This window comes from Rhinopithecus roxellana, chromosome 12 (genome assembly GCF_007565055.1).
Source record: "Rhinopithecus roxellana isolate Shanxi Qingling chromosome 12, ASM756505v1, whole genome shotgun sequence".
Taxonomy (NCBI): domain Eukaryota; kingdom Metazoa; phylum Chordata; class Mammalia; order Primates; family Cercopithecidae; genus Rhinopithecus; species Rhinopithecus roxellana.
The window spans coordinates 4,658,789-4,680,249 of NC_044560.1; the positions used below are offsets into that span (position 1 = coordinate 4,658,789).

Consider the following 21,461-nt stretch of genomic DNA (forward strand, 5'->3'; position numbering starts at 1 on the left):
TAGTTATTTCTCATGGGAAAGTTAACAAACCAACAAGTTGGTTTCATAATATCAGTCAAATGAGCTTTACTCAAGTCTTAACTTTTAAGGAGAGTCCTTGTCTTGATGAATCTACAAAATCAGACTTCTAAGCAAACAAGGCTCTGAACTAGGGTAAATTCATCACAATAGGCCACATTATGATGCTACCCAGGAAACAGATCCTTCTGTATCATGGAGCTATTCAAGATTACACTACAGCGCCTGCATTGTTAAACTTTAAATGTCTATGGACACATTTTCAGAGTATCTGGAATGGAACCTTAATTCCTTTCTATTGCCGTTTTCTTTCATTCAGTCTCTAACTACTGCATTTTATTTTTATTTATTTTTTGAGACCGTATCTTACTCTGTCACCCAGGCTAGAGTGCAGTGGCTCAAACACGGCTCACTGCAGCCTCGACTTCCTGGGCTTAAGCAATCCTCCTGCCTCAGTTACTGGAGTAACTGGGACTACAGGCACATAACACTACACCTAGCTAATTAAAAAAAATATTTTTTTTGCAGAGACACGGTCTCACCGTGTTGCCCAGGCTGGTCTTGAACTCCTGGGCTCAAGCAATCCTCCCATCTCAGCCTCCCAAAGTGCAGGGATTACAGGCGTGAGCCACCGCACCCGGCCTTATTTTGTATTTTAAAATCAGTTAAAGGTCGGACGTGTTGGCTCACACCTGGAATCCCCGCACTTTGGGAGGTCGAGGTGGGCAGATTGCTTCAGCTCAGGAGTTCGAGACCAACCTGGGTAACATGGTAAAACCTCATCTCTACCAAACATACAAAGAATTAGCCAGGCATGGTGGTGTGTGCCTGTGGTCCCAGCTACTTGGGAGGCTGAGATGGGAGGATCACTCAAGCCCAGGAGGCTGGGGATGCAGTGAGCCAAGATCATGCCACTGCACTCCAGCCTGGGTGACAGTGAGATTCTGTCTCTAAAAATAAATAAAAAATAAAATAAAATAATAAAATCCATTTTTAAAAATTGAGAACTTGGCCAGATGCAGTAGCTCATTCCTGTAATCTTAGCACTTTGGGAGTCACGCACTGTGGCAGATGCTTGTGGTGCAAATAACTCAGCAGACTGAGGCAGGAAGATCACTGAGCCCAGGAGGTCAAGGCTGCAGTGAACCCTGTTTGCACCATGGCATTCCAGTCTGGTTAACAGAGCGAGACCTTGTCTTAAAAAGAAAAAGAAAAGAAAAAAAAGTCAGGTGCAACGGCTCACACCTACAATCCCAGCACTTTGGGAGGCCAAGGCAGGCGGATCACGAGATCAGGAGTTCGAGACCAGCCTGGACAACATGGTAAAACCCTGTGTCTACTAAAAATACAGAAAATTAGCCAAGTGTGGTGGCAGGCGCCTGTAATCCCAGCCTCTCAGGAGCCTGAGGCAGGAGAATCACTTGAACCCGGGAGGCGGAGGCTGCAGTGAGCAAATACCGTGCCACTGCACTCCAACTTGGGTGAGAGTGAGACTCTGTCTCCAAAAAAAAAGACAACCCTGAAAGCTAAAGTAATTAATCTATTATGAGAGTAAAATAACAGAACAACAAATCTCCTTTCTGACAGCAAGTCATCCTAGAAAGTGAGATGATTCTTCAGTCATTGCTGTGTACTTAAATGTGTACATACAATCCTGAATCCCTGGAATATATTACATCTTTTGGAACACTCGTCCCTTTTCACACAAATGTGAGACAAAGAGAACCCAAATAATCTGGGTAAAAGTTCATGTGCTTCATTCCTTATTCTCTGATATGTGAATCCATCCAAAGCCATCATTTCTTTTACTTCTGCACTAACCACTCCAGATGCCACCTGGCAAATCCAACTCACTGAGGACTGTTCTCTTATAGGCACTAGGCAATTGGTATACATCACTAAATAAAACAGACAAAGAACCCTCCCCCAGTGAGCTTATGCTTCTAGCAAGGGACACTGATCATAAACAACAAACATAAAAAATAAGTAACTGAGAAAGCATGTTAGAACATGATGAGTAAGATGAAAAAAAGAAAATAGAACAGGGGAAGAGAGCTCAGGATGTGGGGTAAAGGGCAAGACACAGTATTAAATAAGGTAGTCAAGGTAAGCCTCACTGAGAGTGTGTGTTTTAAGCAGACTTGAAGAACGTGAGAAACGTAAGTCAAAATGACACACAAGCGAACAACATTTCAGGCAGGAGGAGAAGTAAATGTAGAGGACTTGAAGCAGGAATGTTTCTGGTATGTTCTTGAAACAGCAAAAAAGCCAGTATGGGTGAAGCAGAGTAAACAGGGAAGGAAGTAAAAGAGGCAGGTAGAGAGGTCCCGCAAATGCAGCAAGAAACCACAGTGTCAATTAGGAAGCTATGCTCCACTCCAAGTTAAGCCTGGGAACTCGAATAAGAAAGAAAAGAGCATCTTCTTTTATTATCTGTAAGCTCAAAAATTATATCACCTGATTCAAAAAAAGTATAACTATGGGACAAGCTATTCAGAAAATTCATTTTAATGCAAAATATGCTTAGGGCAGCACATTCTCTTTTTGGTGCATGACATTCACAAGACAGAATTCCTTAGAATTTACACATTTATGCAACACCTTACAGGTGAAGAAAAAACTCCAAAGCAATTAAATGAATTAACCAGGAATGAAATGCTGTAAGCCTTCAGAGAATCACAACATATGCCAAAAAGAAAAGAAAAAAAAATCTTGAGATTGCTTAAAAGGCAGCCTATTTTTTCAAAACAGACTCATGGTAACAGAACACTTTAATAATTTCAGTTACTATGAAAGTGAATACCAAAAAAGGGTGTGGTGGCGGGGGGGTGAGAGAGAGAGTGAGGGAGAGAGAGAAACAGCAGCTACTTTTTTTTTTTTTTTTGAGACAGACTCCAAGCTGGGTGTACTGGCATGATCTCGGCTCACTGCAACCTCTGCCTCACCGGGTTCAAGGGATTCTTCTGCCTCAGCCTCCTGAGTAGCTGGGATTACAGGTGTGCACCACCACAGCCAGCTAATTTTTTCGTGTTTTTAGTAGAGACGGAGTTTGGCCAGGTTGGCCACGCTGGTCTCAAACTCCCAGCCTCAAGTGATCCATTCACCTCCCGAAGTGCTGGGATCACAGGTGTGAGCCCCAAAACAGCTTCTTAAAGCACATACAAAACAGAAAGAATATTTATCAAATAAGCAAATGTGTATAAAGTAATTCTATAGACTTCATGAAAGAGCCAGGGTAAACACAGGATGGATAATTACTTTCCAAGTTTTTATTAGCAATTTAAAAAGTAGGAAAGGGGAAGATTTGATTATATATATTTAAAACCTATGCCTGTCAAAAACCATTATTAACAATATTAAAAGAGAAGAGTTCCCACAAATGAATCAGAAAAACATTGTGAACCCAATGCATACAAACAGGCATATGCATAATTTTTTTTTTTTTTTTTTTTTTTTTTTTTTTTGAGACGGAGTCTTGCTCTGTCACCCAGGCTGGAGTGCAGTGGCCCGATCTCAGCTCACTGCAAGCTCCACCTCCCGGGTTCATGCCATTCTCCTGCCTCAGCCTCCCGAGTAGCTGGGACTACAGGCGCCCGCCACCACGCCGGGCTAGTTTTTTGTATTTTTTAGTAGAGACGGGGTTTCACTGTGTTAGCCAGGATGGTCTCGATCTCCTGACCTCGTGATCCGCCCGTCTCGGCCTCCCAAAGTGCTGGGATTACAGGCTTGAGCCACCGCGCCCGGCCAATATGCACAATTTACAAGATGTTCAACCACACTAATAATCAAAGAAATTCAAATTTAAGTAAGAGAATACTTACATTATCAAATTAGCAAAGATTAAAAAACTGAAAAATGTTGGCAAGGACACAGTGGGTGCTTACAGCCTCCTGATGTGATTGAAAACTGTTACACAGCATTACTTTCCACAAAGGCATTTGGCAATTCAAATGTATTATTTAAAAACCAAGAAACATACAAAAGATAATAACTGAAAATAAATGCACAGACTTATGCACAAAGATTTAACTGTGGCTGGGCTCAGTGATTCACACTGTAACCCTAGTACTTTCAGAGGTGGAGGAGGCAAGATTGCTTGAGCCCAAGAGTTCAACACCAACCTGGGCAACATAGGGAAACTCCATCTCTACAGAAAAATCAATTATCCAGGGGTGGTGGTGGCACATACCTGTTGTCCCAGCTACTTGAGAAGCTGAGGGGGTAAGATCGCTTGGGCCCAGAAGGTCAAGGCTGCAGTGAGCTGTGATCACGCCACTGCACTCCAGGGCCTGGGCAAGGGTGAGACCCTGTCCCCACCGGGCACTCCCCCAAAAAAAGATTAAAGCAGGACACTATTCATTATACCCAAAACCCAGAAATAGCCTAAAAGGACAAAAATGAAGGAATGGTGAAGTGATCTGCACCACAGTCATAATTTGGAGCCATTTAAGTGATGCTTGAGAGAATGGAAAACAAGGGCCTGTGGTGTCAACCCACGGCTGTACTCACCTCTACAGAGTAAGACATTTCTTCATTACAGTTGTCATTGATTTTCTCAAAGAGTTCTTCACATAACTAGGGAAGCAGAATGAGAGAGGCATGAATAGCCCAAATGAGAGGAGCACTAAGTTATCCATGCATGCTCAATGAATTAGCCAGACATCCTTTCTCACTCTGTCTCAAAACATATTATGTCATAAACATCAAGACATGATTAATGCTTGGAATAAAGTCAGTCATGTACCGCATAACCATGATTCGGCCAATGATGGACTGCATATATGATGATCCCCCTAAGATTATAAGAAAGCTGGAAAATTCCTATCACCTAGTGATATCTTGATGATACTGACCCTGTGTAGGCCTAGGCTAATAAATGTGCGTCTTAGTTTTTAACAAAAAAGTTTAAATTTTTTTTCAAAAATTAAAAATTTGGGCTGGGAGTGGTGGCTCATGCCTGTAATCCCAGCACTTTGGGAGGCCAAGGCAGGCAGACCACTTGAGGCCAAGAGTTCAAGACCAGCCTGGCCAACACTGTGAAACTCTGTCTCTACTAAAAATACAACCATTAGCCAGACGTGGTGGTACGTGCCTTTAGTCCCAGCTCTCAGGAGGCTGAGGCACAAGAATTGACTGAACCCAGGAAGCGGAGATTGCAGTGAGCAAGACAGCGCCACTGTACTCCAGTCTAGGTGACAAAGCAAGACTCTCAAGAAAAAAAAAAAATTAAAAAATACAAAAAAGCTTATAGAATAAGGATATGAAGAAAGAGAACATTTTTGTACAGCTGTACGATGTGTTTGTGTGTGTGGTTTTTTTTTTTTTTTGAGACGGAGTTTCACTCTTGTTGACCATGCTAAAGTATAATGGCGCGATCTCGGCTCACTGCAACCTCCGTTTCCTGGGTTCAAGCAATTCTCCTGCCTCAGCCTCCCAGGAAGCTGGGATTACAGGCATGCGCCACCATGCCCGGTTCATTTTTTTGTATTTTTAGTAGACATGGGGTTCGCCATGCTGGTCAGGCTGGTCTCAAACTCCTGACCTCTGGTATCCACCTGCCTTGGCCTCCCAAAGTGATGGGATTACAGGCGTGAGCCACCATGCTGGGCCTGTTTGTGTTTTAAACTAAAGGTTATTATAAAAGGATTAGAAAGTTTAAAAATTTTTAAAGTTTATAAAGTAAAAAGGTTACAGTAATTTAACTAAGGTTAATTTATTATTGAAAGAAAACTGCTTCTAAAACTAAATTTAGTGTAGCCTAAGTGTGCAGCATTTATAAAGTCTACAATAGGGTACAGCAATGTCCTAGGCCTTCACAGTCACTCACCACTCACTCACTGACTCACCCAGAGCAACTTCTAGTCCTGCAAGCTCCACTGTAAGAGCACTATGCAGGTGTGCCATTTTAAATCTTTTATATCATATTTTTACCATACTTTTCTAGTTTAGATACACAAATACTCACCATTCTATTATAATTGCCTATTCAGTACAGTAACACGCTACACAGGTTGACAGCCTTGGAGCAACAGGCTATACAATGTGGTCTAGGTGTGGAGTAGTTTATACCTTCTAGGGTTTGTGTAAGTACACTCTATGATGTTTGTACAACGACAAAAGCACCTAACAACTAATGATGCATTTCTCAAAATGTACCCCCACCCTTAAGTGATGCATGACTATAAAAGGAAAATTTTAAATACAATTTTCTCACTTAATCTTTTTTTTCTTAAGTTTTTAGGCCCCGCACAGTGGCTCATGTCTGTAATCCCAGCACTTCCAGAAGTCAAGGTAGGCAGATCATCCTGAGCCCAGGAGTTTGAGACCAGCCTGGACAACATGGTGAGACCCTGTCTCTACAAAAAAATTTTAAAGGCTGGGCATGGTGGCTCATGCCTGTAATCCCTGCACTTTGGGAGGCTGAAGCGGACAGATTGCCTGAGGTCAGGAGATTCAGACCAGCCTGACCAACATGGTGAAACCCCGTCTCTACTAAAAATACAAAACTTAGCTGGGCATGGTGGTGGGCACCTATTGTCCCAGCTACTCGGGAGGCTGAGGCAGGAGAATCGCTTGAACCCAGGAGGCGGAGGTTGCAGTAAGCCAAGATAGAGCCACTGCACTCCAGCCTGGGCAACAGAGCGAGACTCCGTCTCAAAAAAAAATTTTTTTTTTTTTTTTAATTAAAAAATTAGCTAGGTGTGGTGGCACATGGCTGTAGTCCCAACTACTCTGGAGGCTAAGGCAGGAGGATCACTTGAGCCTGGAAGGTCAAGGCCTCAGTGAGCCATGATCACACCACTGCCCTCCAGCATGAGCAACAGAGTGAGACCCCGTCTCAAATAAAAAAGTAAATAATGAAGTTCTTTTTAAATACTTATGTCTTTCACCATTAAATCCTAAGTGAAACAAATAATGAAAATAAAAATAAATAAATAGCTATGTCAGAACTCTTCTTCATTCCCAAACAATAAAGGATCAAATCCAATAATATTAACTGCTCTAAAAAAAAAAAGAGGGAGAATCTCAGAGTGTTTGACGTTTAAAGTAATAGTATTAAATTAGGAAAATAAAATGAAAGTATCTCCAAATAAGGCTATCAAAAAAACAAAAAATAATCACATTCTTCAGAGGTGGAATTTGGAAAAAACTCAGATCAACAATATTCCCCAGGGATCTCCAGGACTTAGAACAGAGCTTTAACAAGCTGGTAACACTTTTCAAATGATAAAATAATATGGCATTGGATATATGGCAAAATCATTACAAAACACTGACTTTCCCACCTTTAATGACAGACATGTGTACATGTCAATCCTTCCCATTCAACTGTAAGCTCTTCTGAGGGAAAATAATGGGTTGTTCATCTTTGTGCCTGACATAAAATAATCCCCGAATAAATGTTCGTCAAATAAAAATAACTGTTAAAGGAATTTAAGACTAACAGTAATAATGAACAGAAGATTTGTGTTTTGTTTTTCACCTGTGGAATGATGCCAGCCTGGCTTTCTTCTTGTTTACCCATCATTGTATAAGATTTTCCAGCACCAGTCTGCCCATAGGCAAAAATACAGACATTATATCCCTCAAAGGCATGTAAGAGCATTTCCTTGCCAATGTCATTGTACACACGGTTTTGAGATGCAAAACAGGGATCTTCGGGCTGTAAAGAGTAAAAGGAGAAATAAATGACCTTTTATTCATATTTCTTCCTATACTTACTTGATTGCTTCCATAATAAACAAAAGCGTCTGGAATCAGAACAGTCACCTAAAATTCACTACACATTTTTTAAACCCCCTATACACAAGTTTACTTTTCTCATTAAATACACGCGCGCACACACACACACACACACTCACAAACACATGCACTATTACAGTCATCCAGGTCAGTCATACATAAAAATATCTATATAAAATTATCTGGCATGATTACATTTCATTTTCTATAACCTTAAAAGTATCACTCTTTCATTTGCAGAGCCAAGATTTTCTTAAGTGGAAAATGACAATAAAAGACCAAAGGTCAAGTCCACATACATATAAAAATACTCTTTGAACTCACTCCAGCTACTGGGACTGTTTCTCAATAAACATAGCTTTCAGGAAACAGCGTTTCCAATCCCCTTCTCAGTCCCTTCCCTTGACAATTAGGTTTTGTGAATAGTTTATGGACATCTATTCCCCAGGGCCAGGCACAAGTGGCTCATGCCTGTAATCTCATCACTCTGGGAGGCCAAGGTGGGCAGATCACTTGAGGTCAGGAGTTTGAGACCAGCCTGGCCAACATGGCGAAACTCCATCTCTACTAAAAATTCAAAAAATTAGTCGGATGTGGTGGCACCCGCCTGTAATCCCAGCTACTCAGGAGGCCAAAGCAGGAGAATTGCTTGAACCCGGGAGGCGTAGGTTGCAGTGAGCTGAGATCACGCCACTGCACTCCAGCCTAGGCAATGCAGTGAGACTCAGTCTAAAAAAAATAACAAATAAACACAAAACAGGAAAAACAAAACCAAAAACATATAACAAAGAGATGAACGATACAGAAGTAAACTCTATCAACAATCCCTAAGAAGCAGCAACATTTGGGGTTCCACACTGAGTAACGGTGCCAGGAAGGGCCCTCCCTACTCTGCATTTTCCTAAATATTGGTAATCTTTTGTTTCCCTTGTGGATCTGCAGCCCCCTTTTTTTTTTTTTTTTTTTTTTTTTTGAGACAGAGTCACGTCCCGTCACCCAGGCTGGAGTACAGTGGTGCGATCTCAGCTCACTGCAACCTCCACCTCCTGGGTTCAAGCAATTCACCTGCCTCAGCCTCCCAAGTAGCTGAGATTACAAGCACCCACCACCAAGCCCACCTAATTTTTTTCTTTTTTTTGGAATTTTTAGTAGAGGCAGGGTTTCATCTTTCAAAATGTTCAAAACCCGCATTGCTCTACCACAATTTAAAAAAAAAAATTGGCCAGGCGTGGTGGCTCACGCCTTCAATCCCAACACTTTGGGAGGCCAAGACAGGTGGATCAGGAGGTCAGGAGTTCAAGACCAGCCTGGCCAACAACAACAACAACAAAAAACAATTTCTCTGTGGTCATTCCAATCTTGCTGGCCATTCCCTCAAAATTCAACTTAAAATTAACAGTACTCTAAGCAATTTTAATTTGGCATTTCCGGCCAAGAGCAGTGGCTCACACCTGTAATCCCAGCACTTTCGGAGGCAGACACGGGCAGATCACTTAAGGTCAGAAGCTTGAGACCAGCCTGGCCAAAATGGTCAAACCCTGTCTCTACTAAAAATACAAAAATTAGCTGGGCATAGTGCTGCGCGCCTGTAATCCCAGCTACTCGGGAGGCTGAGGTGGCAGAATCACTTGAACCTGGGAGGCGGAGGTTGCAGTGAGCTGAGATGGCTCCACTGTACTCCAGCCTGGGTGACAGAGTGAAATTCCATCTCAAAGGAAAAATAATAATAATAATTATTATTATCATTTGGCATTTCCTAAGATACTGATAAATAAATCTTTGAGAAATGTCTAAATCAGTATAAATTTAGTGTACATTCAGTATAAATTTGGTGCAAACTAAATATGTTCTATATGTATATATGTGTATATATTTATGTATAAATGTGTGCATAAACTTTCCATCAACCCAAATACTTTATGAATGAAAATACTATATCACTATATCAAAGAATGAACTCATGCTAGACAACACTTAAGAGGCAAAATTTGGAACCGCTCAGCCAAGAGAAAAGACAAATTGGCAAGGAAAGAGGAAAGGAGGCAGGAGCTGGAAGCGCTGTGGCATGAGGGTACTCACCGAGGTATGAGACCAGTAGGAATAATCGAAGCTGAAGGACTTTGGAGCTTCCTTTGGATTCTTTGGGTTAATAATACCTAGAAGATAAAAATGTTTCATCGTATAAGTCACTCAATTACTAGTTCTTTAGTTAAACACGTTATTTTGTGTGTTCAAAATATCCCAATCAGTAAATTCATACCACTAAATCTGAATAGGGCAACCAAAAATTAATAGGCTTGGCTCAGTGACTCATGCCTGTAATCTCAGCATTTTGGGAGTCCGAGTTGGGCGGATCACTAGAAATCAGGAGTTCAAGACCACCCTGGGCAATATGGTGAAACCCTGTCTCTACAAAAAAATACCAAAAAAAAAAAAAAAACTAGCTGAGCATGGTGGCACACGCCTGCAGTCCCAGCTACTTAAGAAGCTGAGGTGGGAGGATGGCTTGAGCCTGGAGGTTTGAGGATGTAGTTAGCTGTTATCAAGCCACTGCACTCCAGCCTATTTTGAGACCCTGTCTCAAAAATGAATGAATGAATGAAAATAATCATAGTTTTAAGAGGTAATTTATACATGGAACTTGAAAAACCAGACCAACAGCATTAACTGCGTGTTACCAGTATTCAGAACAGACCCTGCTATAAAGTAGATGCTCAGTAAATATTCTGTGACAATGTTTATCCTCCTGAGATAAGTTAGCAGCCAAAATTTGGAAATGAACCACATTTCTATTTCTTTTCTTTCTGAAGACAGAATCTTGCTCTATTCCCTAGGCTGGAGTGCAGTGGTGCGATCTCGGCTCACTGCAACCTCCATCTCCTGGGTTCAAGAAATTATCCTGCCTCAGCCTCCCAAGTAGCTGAGATTACTGGCACCCACCACTACAACCGGCTAATTTTTGTATTTTTAGTAGAGACAGGAGTTCACCATGTTGGCCAGGCTGGTCTCGAACTCCTGATCTCAGGTGATCTGCATGTCTCGGCCTCCCTAAGTGCTGGGATTATAGGCATGAGCCACTGCACCTGGCCCACATTACTATTTCAACGCACCTGTTAAGCCTTGAAATATTGGAAAACATCAGAAATGGGGCTGGGTGCGGTGGCTCACACCTGTAATCCCAGTACTTTGGGAGGCCAAGGCAGGTGGATCACTTGAGGTCAGGAGTTCGAGACTGGCCTGACAAACATGGTGAAATCTCGTCACTACCAAAAACACAAAAATTATCCAGGAATAGTGGTGTGTGCCTATAATCCCAGCTACTGGGGAGGCTGAGGCAGGAGAATCACTTGAACCCAGGAGGCAGAGATTGCAGCAGAGGTTGTAGTGAGCTGATATCAAGGTACTGCACTCCAGCCTGGGTGACAGAGTAAGACTTCATCTCAAAAAAAAAAAGTGAATGAATCCAACCACTACTTGAAAGAAGCTTTTTTTGTTGAGACAGAGTCTCGCTCTGTCGCCCACGCTGAAGGGCAGGGGCACGATCTCGGCTCACTGCAAGCTCCGCCTCCCAGGTTCACACCATTACCCTGCCTCAGCCTCCCGAGTGGCTGAGACTACAGGCACCCACCACCACGCCTGGCTAATTTTTTTGTATTTTTAGTAAAGACGGGGTTTCACCGTGTTAGCCAGGATGGTCTCGATCTCCTGACCTTATGATCCGCCCACCTCGGCCTCCCAAAGTGCCAGGATAACAGGTGTGAGCTGCCGCGCCTGGCCATGAAAGCTCTTTTTAAAGATCTTACTATGTACTTCAGAAAAGCATTTGGTAATGAAGCATTTATTATAAATACAGTGTTATTTCTGAAATCTAAGGTTGATGAGTATGTAAATAATTAATGTGTGTGTACGTATGTAATGTAGTATATAGTGGAATCACAGACTAAGTAATTTTGGAGTGTAATTAACTGCGTGTTACCAGTATTCAGAAAAGATCCTTAGTACATGCTCAGTAAATATTCCGTGATAATGTTTATCCATCCCAGGTAAGTTAGCAGCCAAAAATTGGAAATGAACCACATTACAGCAAAATTACTTTTTTGACTGAAATGCATGAAATCTCACCACCCATATTAAAAGTGATTTCTCGTGTCATTAATCCAGTCACACTATATTTCAGGAACTGACTATGAATGCTAAAGCTTAATCTTTCTCCCTCACTCATATACACAAAGCTTTAGCTCCTCAGATTTCACATGAAACAGAATCTTTATGGCATGTGGTCACGAAATCTCCTCAAAGACTGGACATCTCAACCAATCCACTCCTTTGAGTGAAGGCCACATCCCAGGCTATTAGTGAGATCAGGATTAAAAAATAAATCTGTCTTAGACAGCTGTTGCTCAGTACACAAATAGCAACAGTTGCTACGGTGCTTAGTTCTCTCTCTTGCTGGATTCCACTGGGCATAGCCACGCACTTATGTTCCAACTTCAAATGCTGACAGAGTATTAATAAAGCTCACACTGTACATAATCATGTGACAAGGAGACATGGTTCTAGAAAGAACATCTCTCCACATGCAAATGGTAATCCAAGCAAAGAAGTGTACTTCTAACCAAAGAGGTATTAAATACAAGATTTAAAAACCAGCTAACATTCACAGAACACTTACTCTGAGCCATAAGTACTTTATGTCTACCAACCTTTTTTTTTCTGAGACAGGGTCTCACTCTGTGGCCCAGACTGGAGTACAGTGGAACGACCACAACTCACTACAGACTCAATCTCCTGGGCTCCGGTGATATTCTGTGTCCCACACAGCCTCTGGAGTAGATAGGACCACAGGTTCATGCCACTACACCTGGCTGTTTTTATTTTTTGTAGAGATGGGAGTCTCACTGTGCTGCCCAGGCTGGTCTCGAACTCCTGGGCTCAAGCCACCCTCATGCCTTAGCTTCCCAAAGTTCTGGGATTACAGATATGAGCCACCACACCAGATCTACTAACCTATTTGATGCTCCCAAGCACTCAATGAGGCAGATGTTTCATTACCCCCATTTTACAGATAAATAAACCATCATAGAGAGGTTAAATAAGTTATTCATGGCTCCAGAGCTAGCTAGTGGCGGATTCAGGATGCAATTTTGGAGAGTTTGGCTCCAGAGTTCACACTCTTAGCCAAGACACCATCATTTAAATGCTTATTCCCTACATGCGGCATTGTCAAGGCTAAAGGCAGAAAGGCATTTTCATGGAAATACATGTGCACACGTACGTGTACGTGGCCACCCCACTAAAATCATACTATAGGCATTGTTTAAAACTCTATGGAGCCGGGCGCGGTGGCTCAAGCCTGTAATCCCAGCACTTTGGGAGGCCGAGACAGGCGGATCACAAGGTCAGGAGATTGAGACCATCCTGGCTAACATGGTGAAACCCCGTCTCTACTAAAAAATACAAAAAACTAGCCGGGCGAGGTGGCGGGTGCCTGTAGTCCCAGCTACTCGGGAGGCTGAGACAGGAGAATGGCGTGAACCCGGGAGGCAGAGCTTGCAGTGAGCCAGGATCTGGCCACTGCACTCCAGCCTGGGTGACAGAGCGAGACTCCGTCTCAAAAAAAAAAAAAAAACTCTATGGGCCGGGCACAGTGGCTCATACCTGCAATCCCAGCACTTTGGGAGGCTGAGGTGGGCAGATCACCTGAGGTCAGGAGTTGCAGACCAGCCTGGCCAACATGGTGAAACTCCATCTCTGCTAAAAATATAAAAAATCAGTGAGGCGTAGTGAGGCACGCCTGTAATCCCAGCCACTCAGGAGGCTAAGACAGGAGAATCACTTGAACCCGAGAGATGGAGGTTGCAGCGAGCCAAGATCATGCCACCATATTCCAGTCTGGGCAAAAAGAGCAAAACTCTATATCAAAAAAAAAAAAATAACAAAAAAAAACTGTCTTTATGGCCTGGCTCGGTGACTCACACTTATAATCCCAGCACTTTGGGAAGCTCAGGCAGGAGGATCACTGGAGTATAGGAATTTGAGACCAGCCTGGGCAACATGGTGAAATCTCATCTCCACAAAGAATACAAAAGTCAGCTAGGCATGGTGGTGTGTGCCCATACTCCCAGCTACTCAGGGGGCTTAGGCAGGAAGATCACCTGAGCCCAGGGAGGTCCAGGATGCAGTTAGCCAAGATAGTGACACTGCACTCCATCCTGGGTGACAGACTAAGACCCTGTCTCAAGTAACAACAACAACAACAAAAAAAAACAAAACACAAAAACAAAAAAATTCTCATTTAAAAGTGGAAACTGATGGCTGGGCACGGTGACTCACGCCTGTAATCCCAGCACTTTGGGGGGCCGAGGAGGATGGATCACTTGAGGTCAGGAGTTTGAGACCAGCCTGGCCAACATGGTGAAACACCATCTCTACAAAAAATACAAAAGTTAGGGAGGCATGGTGGCACGCACAGGTAATCCCAGCTACTTGGGAGACTGAGGCAGGAGAATTGCTTGAACCTGGGAGGTGGAAGTTGCAGTGAGCTGAGATTGCACCGCTGCACTCCAGCCTGGGCAACACAGCAAGATTCCATCTCAAAAATAAATAAAAATAAAAGTGGGAACTAGGAGGACTATAGTTCCCAAAAGATGAATGACCACACAAACTCTACCAAGAAAACGGAAATGAGTGTCATATTGTGTGAGTCAGATTCTAGGTTTCAGTGGCTCAGCAATAAGAACAATGATGAGACAAGGCATGCCTTCTGAGATAGTCCTCACCGCTCAAAAACATGGTTATAATAAACACTCCTAGGCTCTAGAAAATTTGCTGTCAAAAAACTTTTAGGCCTCTGCACCATAAGACAGGGCCAAAAAATAAATGATAAAGCTTTTTTTTTTTTTTTTGAGACGGAGTTTTGCTCTTGTTGCCCAGGCTGGAGTGCAATGGTAGGATCTCGGCTCACTACAACCTCCATCTCCTGGGTTCAAGTAATTCTCCTGCCTCAGCCTGCCACGTATCTAGGATTACAGGCGTGTACCACCACACCCGGCTAATTTTGTACGTTTAGTAGAGACAGGGTTTCTTAGGCTGGGCGCGGTGGCTCAAGCCTGTAATCCCAGCACTTTGGGAGGCCGAGACGGGCGGATCACGAGGTCAGGAGATCGAGACCATCCTGGCTAACACGGTGAAACCCCATCTCTACTAAAAACTACAAAAAACTAGCCGGGCGAGGTGGCGGGCGCCTGTAGTCCCAGCTACCCGGGAGGCTGAGACAGGAGAATGGCGTGAACCCGGGAGGCGGAGCTTGCAGTGAGCTGAGATCCGGCCACAGCACTCCAGCCTAGGTGACAGAGCGAGACTCCGTCTCAAAAAAAAAAAAAAAAAAAGAGAGACAGGGTTTCTTTCACCATGTTGGTCAGGCTATTCTCAAATTCCTGACCTCAGGTGATGCACCCACCTTGGCCTCCGAAAGTGCTGGGATTACAGGTATGAGCCACCGTGCCCAGCCAATAAAGCTTTTAAGCCATATTTCACTCAGCCTTTTAGCTACCAATTCTACCAAGAATGACTGAAAGACTACTCAGATTTTATCCCTTTGTTCTCTTCTCCTCAGTAAAAAAGAAAGAAAAATTACACCAATGAGCTAACTTCCTCAATTCACAGGAAATCCTTTTCCTCTTCCTCAATATTCCTTTCTCCCAGACTTTTGAAGCTTCTGAAACTAATAGATTTTCCTAACTTACATCTTCAAAGCCAAGTTGATTTTATTTATTTATTTTTATTTATTTATTTTTTGAGACAGTCTAGCTCAGCTGCCCAGGCTGGAGTACAACGGCACGATCTCGGCTCACTGCAACCTCTGCCTCCTAGGTTCAAGTGATTCTCCCCTCTCAGCCTCCCGAGTAGTTAGGATACAGGCAGCCACCATCATGCCTGGCTAATTTTTGTATTTTACTAGAGACAGGGTTTTACCATGTTGACCAGGCTGGTCGTGAAATCCTTACCTCAGATGATCCACCTGCCTCGGCATCCCAAAGTGCTAGGATTACAGGTGTGAGCCACTGCACCTGCCCCCAGGCTGCTTTAAAAAAACTGCTTCTATCAACAACAAATCCAATTTTTTTCCCCCAGACAGTGTCATAGTCTGTCAACCAGGCTGGAGTGCAGTGGCTCAACCACGGCTTACTGCAGCCTGCAACTCCTGGGCTCAAGTGAATCTCTCACCTCAGCCTCCCAAGCAGCTGGGCCTACAGGCGTGTGCTACCATGCCAAGCCAATTTTCAAATTTTTTTGTAGAGATGGGGCTCTGCCATGTTGCCTGGGCTGGACTGAAACTCTTGGCTCAAGCAATGCTCTTTCCTTGCCCTCCCAAAGTGCTTGAACTATAGACATGAGCTACCATGCCTGGCCTAATATTCTAAACATATGAAAGAACAATTTAAAAATACTGTATTATATTTACAAAAATTAGCTGGGCATAGCGGCAGGCGCCTGTAACCCCAGCTACTTGGGAGGCTGCGGCAGGAGAACTGCTTGAACCCAGAAGGTAGAGGTTGCAGTAACCCGAGACTGCACCACTGCACCCCAGCCTGGGCAAGAGAGTGAGGCTCGGTTTCAAAAAAAAAAAAAAAAAATTTAAGAAATATTGTATTTAGGTGTTTTTTGTGACCTTGGGTATGACTGCACTTGTGTCCTCTCTAAAATTGAGGTAATACCTAGTTTACAGAATTAAATGAGTGAAACACTTACACATACGTTAATTTTTCTTAAATAGGTATTTTACCTTGTTTTAAACTCTCAATATTCAGTAGGTATGATAGTATTCCATTTGATCTTTAAACCAAGGTAAGAAAAACTGACTAGGCCCAGGTTCAGTGGCTCATGCCTGTAATCTCAACACTTTAGGAGGCCAAGGTGGGAGGATCATCTGAGCCCATGAGTTCGAGACCAGCCTGGGCAACACAGTGAGACCCCATCTCTACAAAACATAAAAAACAACAAAAAAAGAAAAGTTCACAATTGATAAACTAAAGCACAATGTAAGGATTCTATTTCTTTTCTCTTTTAGAGAGAGGGTCTTGCTCTGTCACCCTAGGCTGGAGTACAGTGGCAAGATCACAGCTCACGAAGTCATTGACCTCCTGGGCTCAAGTGATCCTCCCACCTCAGCCTCCTGAGTAACTGGGAGCATATGCATGTGCCACCATGCACGGCTAATCTGTTTTTTTTTTTGGTAGAGACAGGGTCTCCCTAGGTTGCTCCAGCTGGTCTCAAACTACTGGGCTGAAGTAATTCTCCTGTTTTGGCCTCCCAAAGTGCTAGGATTACAAGTATGAGCCACCATAGCCAGCCAAGAGCCTATTTCTTGGCAAGAGTCAAAATACGACACTCAAGACCTTACTTAAATGTGTCCACAAATCTCTGGTGCTCCCCCGACATCATGTATCTTGAAAGTGCTTGGACCATGTCTTATGGATCCTCTACACTGCCCTATACCAAGGACTCAGATGAATGCCCTCCATGTGTCATGTACAATTCTGATTAAATTCCATACCATTTTCAAGAGCATAAAAAGAAAAACAGTGTATGGCTGTGCAATATATACATAAAATACTAGTAGATTTTACCAACATTCACAGAAAAAAATAGAGAGGATTGTATTACTGAAAGACTGGGCATAATTAACACAGTAGTTCTTGTATCAAGGTCAACTGAGCTAAAATAGTATGTTGGACTTCTAATTTGTTTCACAGAAAGCATGCACATAAAAATGGAATTATAGGCCAGGCACAGTGGCTCACGCCTGTAATCCCAGCACTTTGGGATCACGAGATCAGGAGATCGAGACCATCCTGGCTAACACAGTGAACCCAGTCTCTACTAAAAAATACAAAAAATAGGCCGGGCGCTGTGGCTCAAGCCTGTAATCCCAGTACTTTGGGAGGCCGAGGCGGGTGGATCACAAGGTCAGGAGATCGAGACCATCCTGGCTAACACGGTGAAACCCCATCTCTACTAAAAATACAAAACAATTAGCCAGGCGTGGTGGCAGGGCACCTGTAGTCCCAGCTACTCGGAAGGCTGAGGCAGGAGGATGGCGTGAACCCGGGAGGCGGAGCTTGCAGTGAGCCAAGATCGCGCCACTGCACTCCAGCCTGGGGGACACAGCAAGATCCTGTCTCAAAAAAATAAATAAAAATTTAAAGAAAAAAAATGGAATTATAGTAATTAACAAACACATTCAACATATAAACAATATTTTCACCCACAGGCTGTTATGAATTTAGTACCCACTCCCAGGGTTACATGGAATCAGCATGTAGGCTTTGTCTAGGACAAGTCACCACTTTTCCTAAAAGAATAGACTACAGGAATATTTTTAAGGACTAGAGTCAGAACATAACTCTTTTATAAGTATTACAGACTTCATATTGTTTTACCTCCTATAATCCACCTTTTCAAGCTGCTTTTCAAGGCCTCTTTTACAGCTTCTGTGCCTGAGGTCTTTTCTTCAATCTAGGTTGCTCTGGACACATAGCATACTCCCGACCTGGACCCTACAAGCAACTTTCCACAGATGACCTAGGAGCCATCTTTGGCTTTTTTCTTTCATCCTCCACATCTGATGTATCCTATCAGTTCTACTTTCCAAATATGGCTTCTCCCCACCACCATCGTGACCACCCTGGTTCAACCACCACCTCTCTCACTTGGATGACTGTAATAACTCCTAACTGGAGTATGGCGGCTAAACTGATGGAAGGCATGAGTGGAAGTGCAGAGCCCAGATGACAGAATACATCAACCACTGCAACATGTTTGGGAACTTTGCTTTCCATTTGTATAACATAAAGACTCCCATGAGAACTACATCTTTCATCATCAGAAATCCATGAGTCCCAGTATCTGGTGTTGCAGGGGAAGCAAGACAGATGAGTCCATTCCTACATCAAAAGCATTATGTCAGCTGAGCACAGTGGCTCACACTTGTAATCCCAGTGCTTTGGGAGGCTGAGGTAGGAGGATCACTTGAGCCCAGGAGTTTGAGACCAGCCTGGGCAACATAGTGAGATCTTACCTCTACTAAAAACACAAAAAAATTAGCCAAGCATGGTAGCATGCACCTGTAGTCCCAGTTACTGAGGAAGCTGAGGCAGAAAGATCACTTGCACCCAAGAAGTTGAAGCTACAGTGAGCCCATACTGCACCACCACATTCCATCCAGCCTGGGCAACATAACGAGACCCTGTCTCAACAAGAACAACAACAACAAAATTGACCCAATATTCAATGATCAAAAGGTAAAGTGACCTAAAAAATATTTCTAGAAGACATTTTCAAAGATTTTACCAATGAAGTAGAATGCTGTAGAGCAGAGGTCCTGACCCCTGGGCCACAGAACGGTACTGTCCATGGCCTATTAGGAACCAGGCCACACAGCAGGAGGTGAGCAGCAGGTGAGCAGCTGTCAGATAAGTGGTGGCATCACATTCTCATACCAGCACGAATCCTATTGTGAACTGCGCATGTGAGTGATCTAGGTTGCCCGCTCCTTATGAGAATCTAATGCCTGATGATCTGAGATGGAACGGTTTCATCCCGAAACCATATGCCCTCACCCCTATCTGTAGAAAAATTGTCTTCCACAAAACTGGTCCCTGGTGCCAAAAACGCTGGGGACCACTGCTGTAGAGGCTTTAATGTGGTCCCACTCTAAGTATCTAATGTCACCCTAGGTTCATCTATAAGCATGAATAAACTCTGTAAGCCTTAATTTTAAATTTTCTTATCTGTAATATGGGCATAATAATAATAGTGCCTAACTATACAGAACTGTCATTAATTCTTATATTTTGGCTCAAGGTCTAGCATAAAGTAAATGTTCAAAATATTCTTTCATTTAACAAATACTTGCATGTCTACCACGGCCCAGACCTATAAATACCTAGTGAAAACAAGTCCGTGCCCACATGGAGCTTACATTCTAATAATGGCATCAGACAATTAACTAATAGAAATAGCATAATGTTGGAAAGAAAAATAAAGCCAGGTTAGGAGATAAAAGATGACAGTGTAAGTGGTAGAGGGGGCTATTTTATTTAAAAGCAAGCAAGCTGCCACCTCTGAGGAGATATTTGAGCAGGAACCTGAATGAAGTTTAAGGAACAACAAAACCAGCAGTGTAGCCAGGTGGGCAAACAATGATCAAATGTGCAATCAGATAGCCAGCCAGAGGCCAAATTCTGTAAGGTTGTGTGGCCACAGTGAGGATTTTTAGTTTTATTCTAAAAGTGATAAGGACTGGTCACAGTGGTTCACACCTGTAATCCCAGCACTTTGGGAGGCCAAAGCGGCCATATTGCTTGAGCTCAGGAGTTCGATACCAGCCTGGCCAACATGGCAAAACCCTGTGTCTACTAAAAATACAAAAATTAGCTGGGTGTGGTCGCACACAACTGTAAGTCCCAGCTACTCAGGAGGTTGAGGCATGAGAATCGCTTGAACCTGGGAGGCAGAGGCTGCAAGTGAGCCAAGATCGTGCCACTGCACTCCAGCCTGGGCGACAGAGCAAGACTCTGTCTCCAAAAAAAAAATTAAAATTAAAATTAATTAAAATAAATGTGACAGAAAACCAGTGAAGAATTTTAAGCAGAGGGGTGACATGATCTGATAGCAAGGGGATGACATAATCTGACATATATATATATATATATATATATATATATATATATATTTTTTTTTTTTTTTTTGAGACGAAGTCTCACTTTGTTGCCCAGCAAGCTAGAGTGCAGTGGCACTGATCTCAGCTCACTGCAAACTCCGCCTTCCAGGTTCAAGCGATCCTCCTGCCTCACCCTCCTGAGTAGCTGGGACTACAAGCATGCACCACCATGCCCAGCTAATTTTTGTACTTTTAGTAGAGACGGGGTTTCACCATGTTGGCCAGGCTGGTCTCAAACTCTTGACCTCGTGATCCGCCACCTCAGCCTCCCAAAGTGCTGGGATTACAGGTGTGAGCCACTGCACCCAGCCCTGATGTATATTTCTAAAATATGACTAGCTACTGCATGGGAACAAGGGCAAAAGCAGAGAGACAGGAGGCTATTGCAGTACTGATCTGGACTAGGGTAGAAAGAGCAAAAAGTAACTGATTCAAGATACATTGTGAAGGCAAAGATGGCAAGACTTACTAATTGATGTATGCAGCCTATGAGAAAAACGGAAAAGGTAAGAATGACTCCAATATTTTTGGTCTGGGCAACTAAAAGAATTGATAAAAATAAAGGAGGGGCCACTTTGGGTGGTCAGGAAGGGAAACAACAATAGTTCTGTTTAGGACATGTTGAGTTTGGGACATGTTGAGTTTGAGATGCTTCTGTGGCCTTCAAGTAGAATTCAGTTGGCAGCTAGGTGGAGAAGTCTATACTTCTAGAGAGAGGTACAGGCTACAGAAGTGAATCTGGGAGTTATCATCTCAATGACATTTAAGCCCCAAGAAGTAGAAGAAATCATCTAGGGGGTCTCTCTTTTCTGGAGAGAGAGATCTGAGGACAAAAGCCTGGTAGACTTTTAACCTAAGGAGGTAAAGAATAACCAACCTGGGAGGAAGGAAGGCAATTAGGAGAGTATGGGGTACTAAGAGCCCAGAAAATGAACTGTTTGAAGTAGGCAGTCACGCTATGTTCCCTACCATTATT

At 43.1% G+C, this 21,461-nt stretch overlaps 1 protein-coding gene across 7 annotated transcripts in view; it reads right to left on the minus strand.

Moving 5' to 3' along the window:
* KIF1B (kinesin family member 1B) overlaps positions 1-21,461 on the minus strand; it is a 180,382-nt gene that overhangs the window by 121,821 nt on the left and 37,100 nt on the right. For all 7 annotated transcript variants that reach the window (XM_030912835.1, XM_030912838.1, XM_030912836.1 and 4 more), the window contains 3 exons: positions 9,841-9,917; positions 7,502-7,681; positions 4,528-4,593 (listed from right to left, as the gene is read on the minus strand). In XM_030912835.1, the coding sequence (XP_030768695.1) occupies positions 4,528-4,593; positions 7,502-7,681; positions 9,841-9,917 (323 nt within the window). The remainder of the gene's footprint in view (positions 1-4,527; positions 4,594-7,501; positions 7,682-9,840; positions 9,918-21,461) is intronic.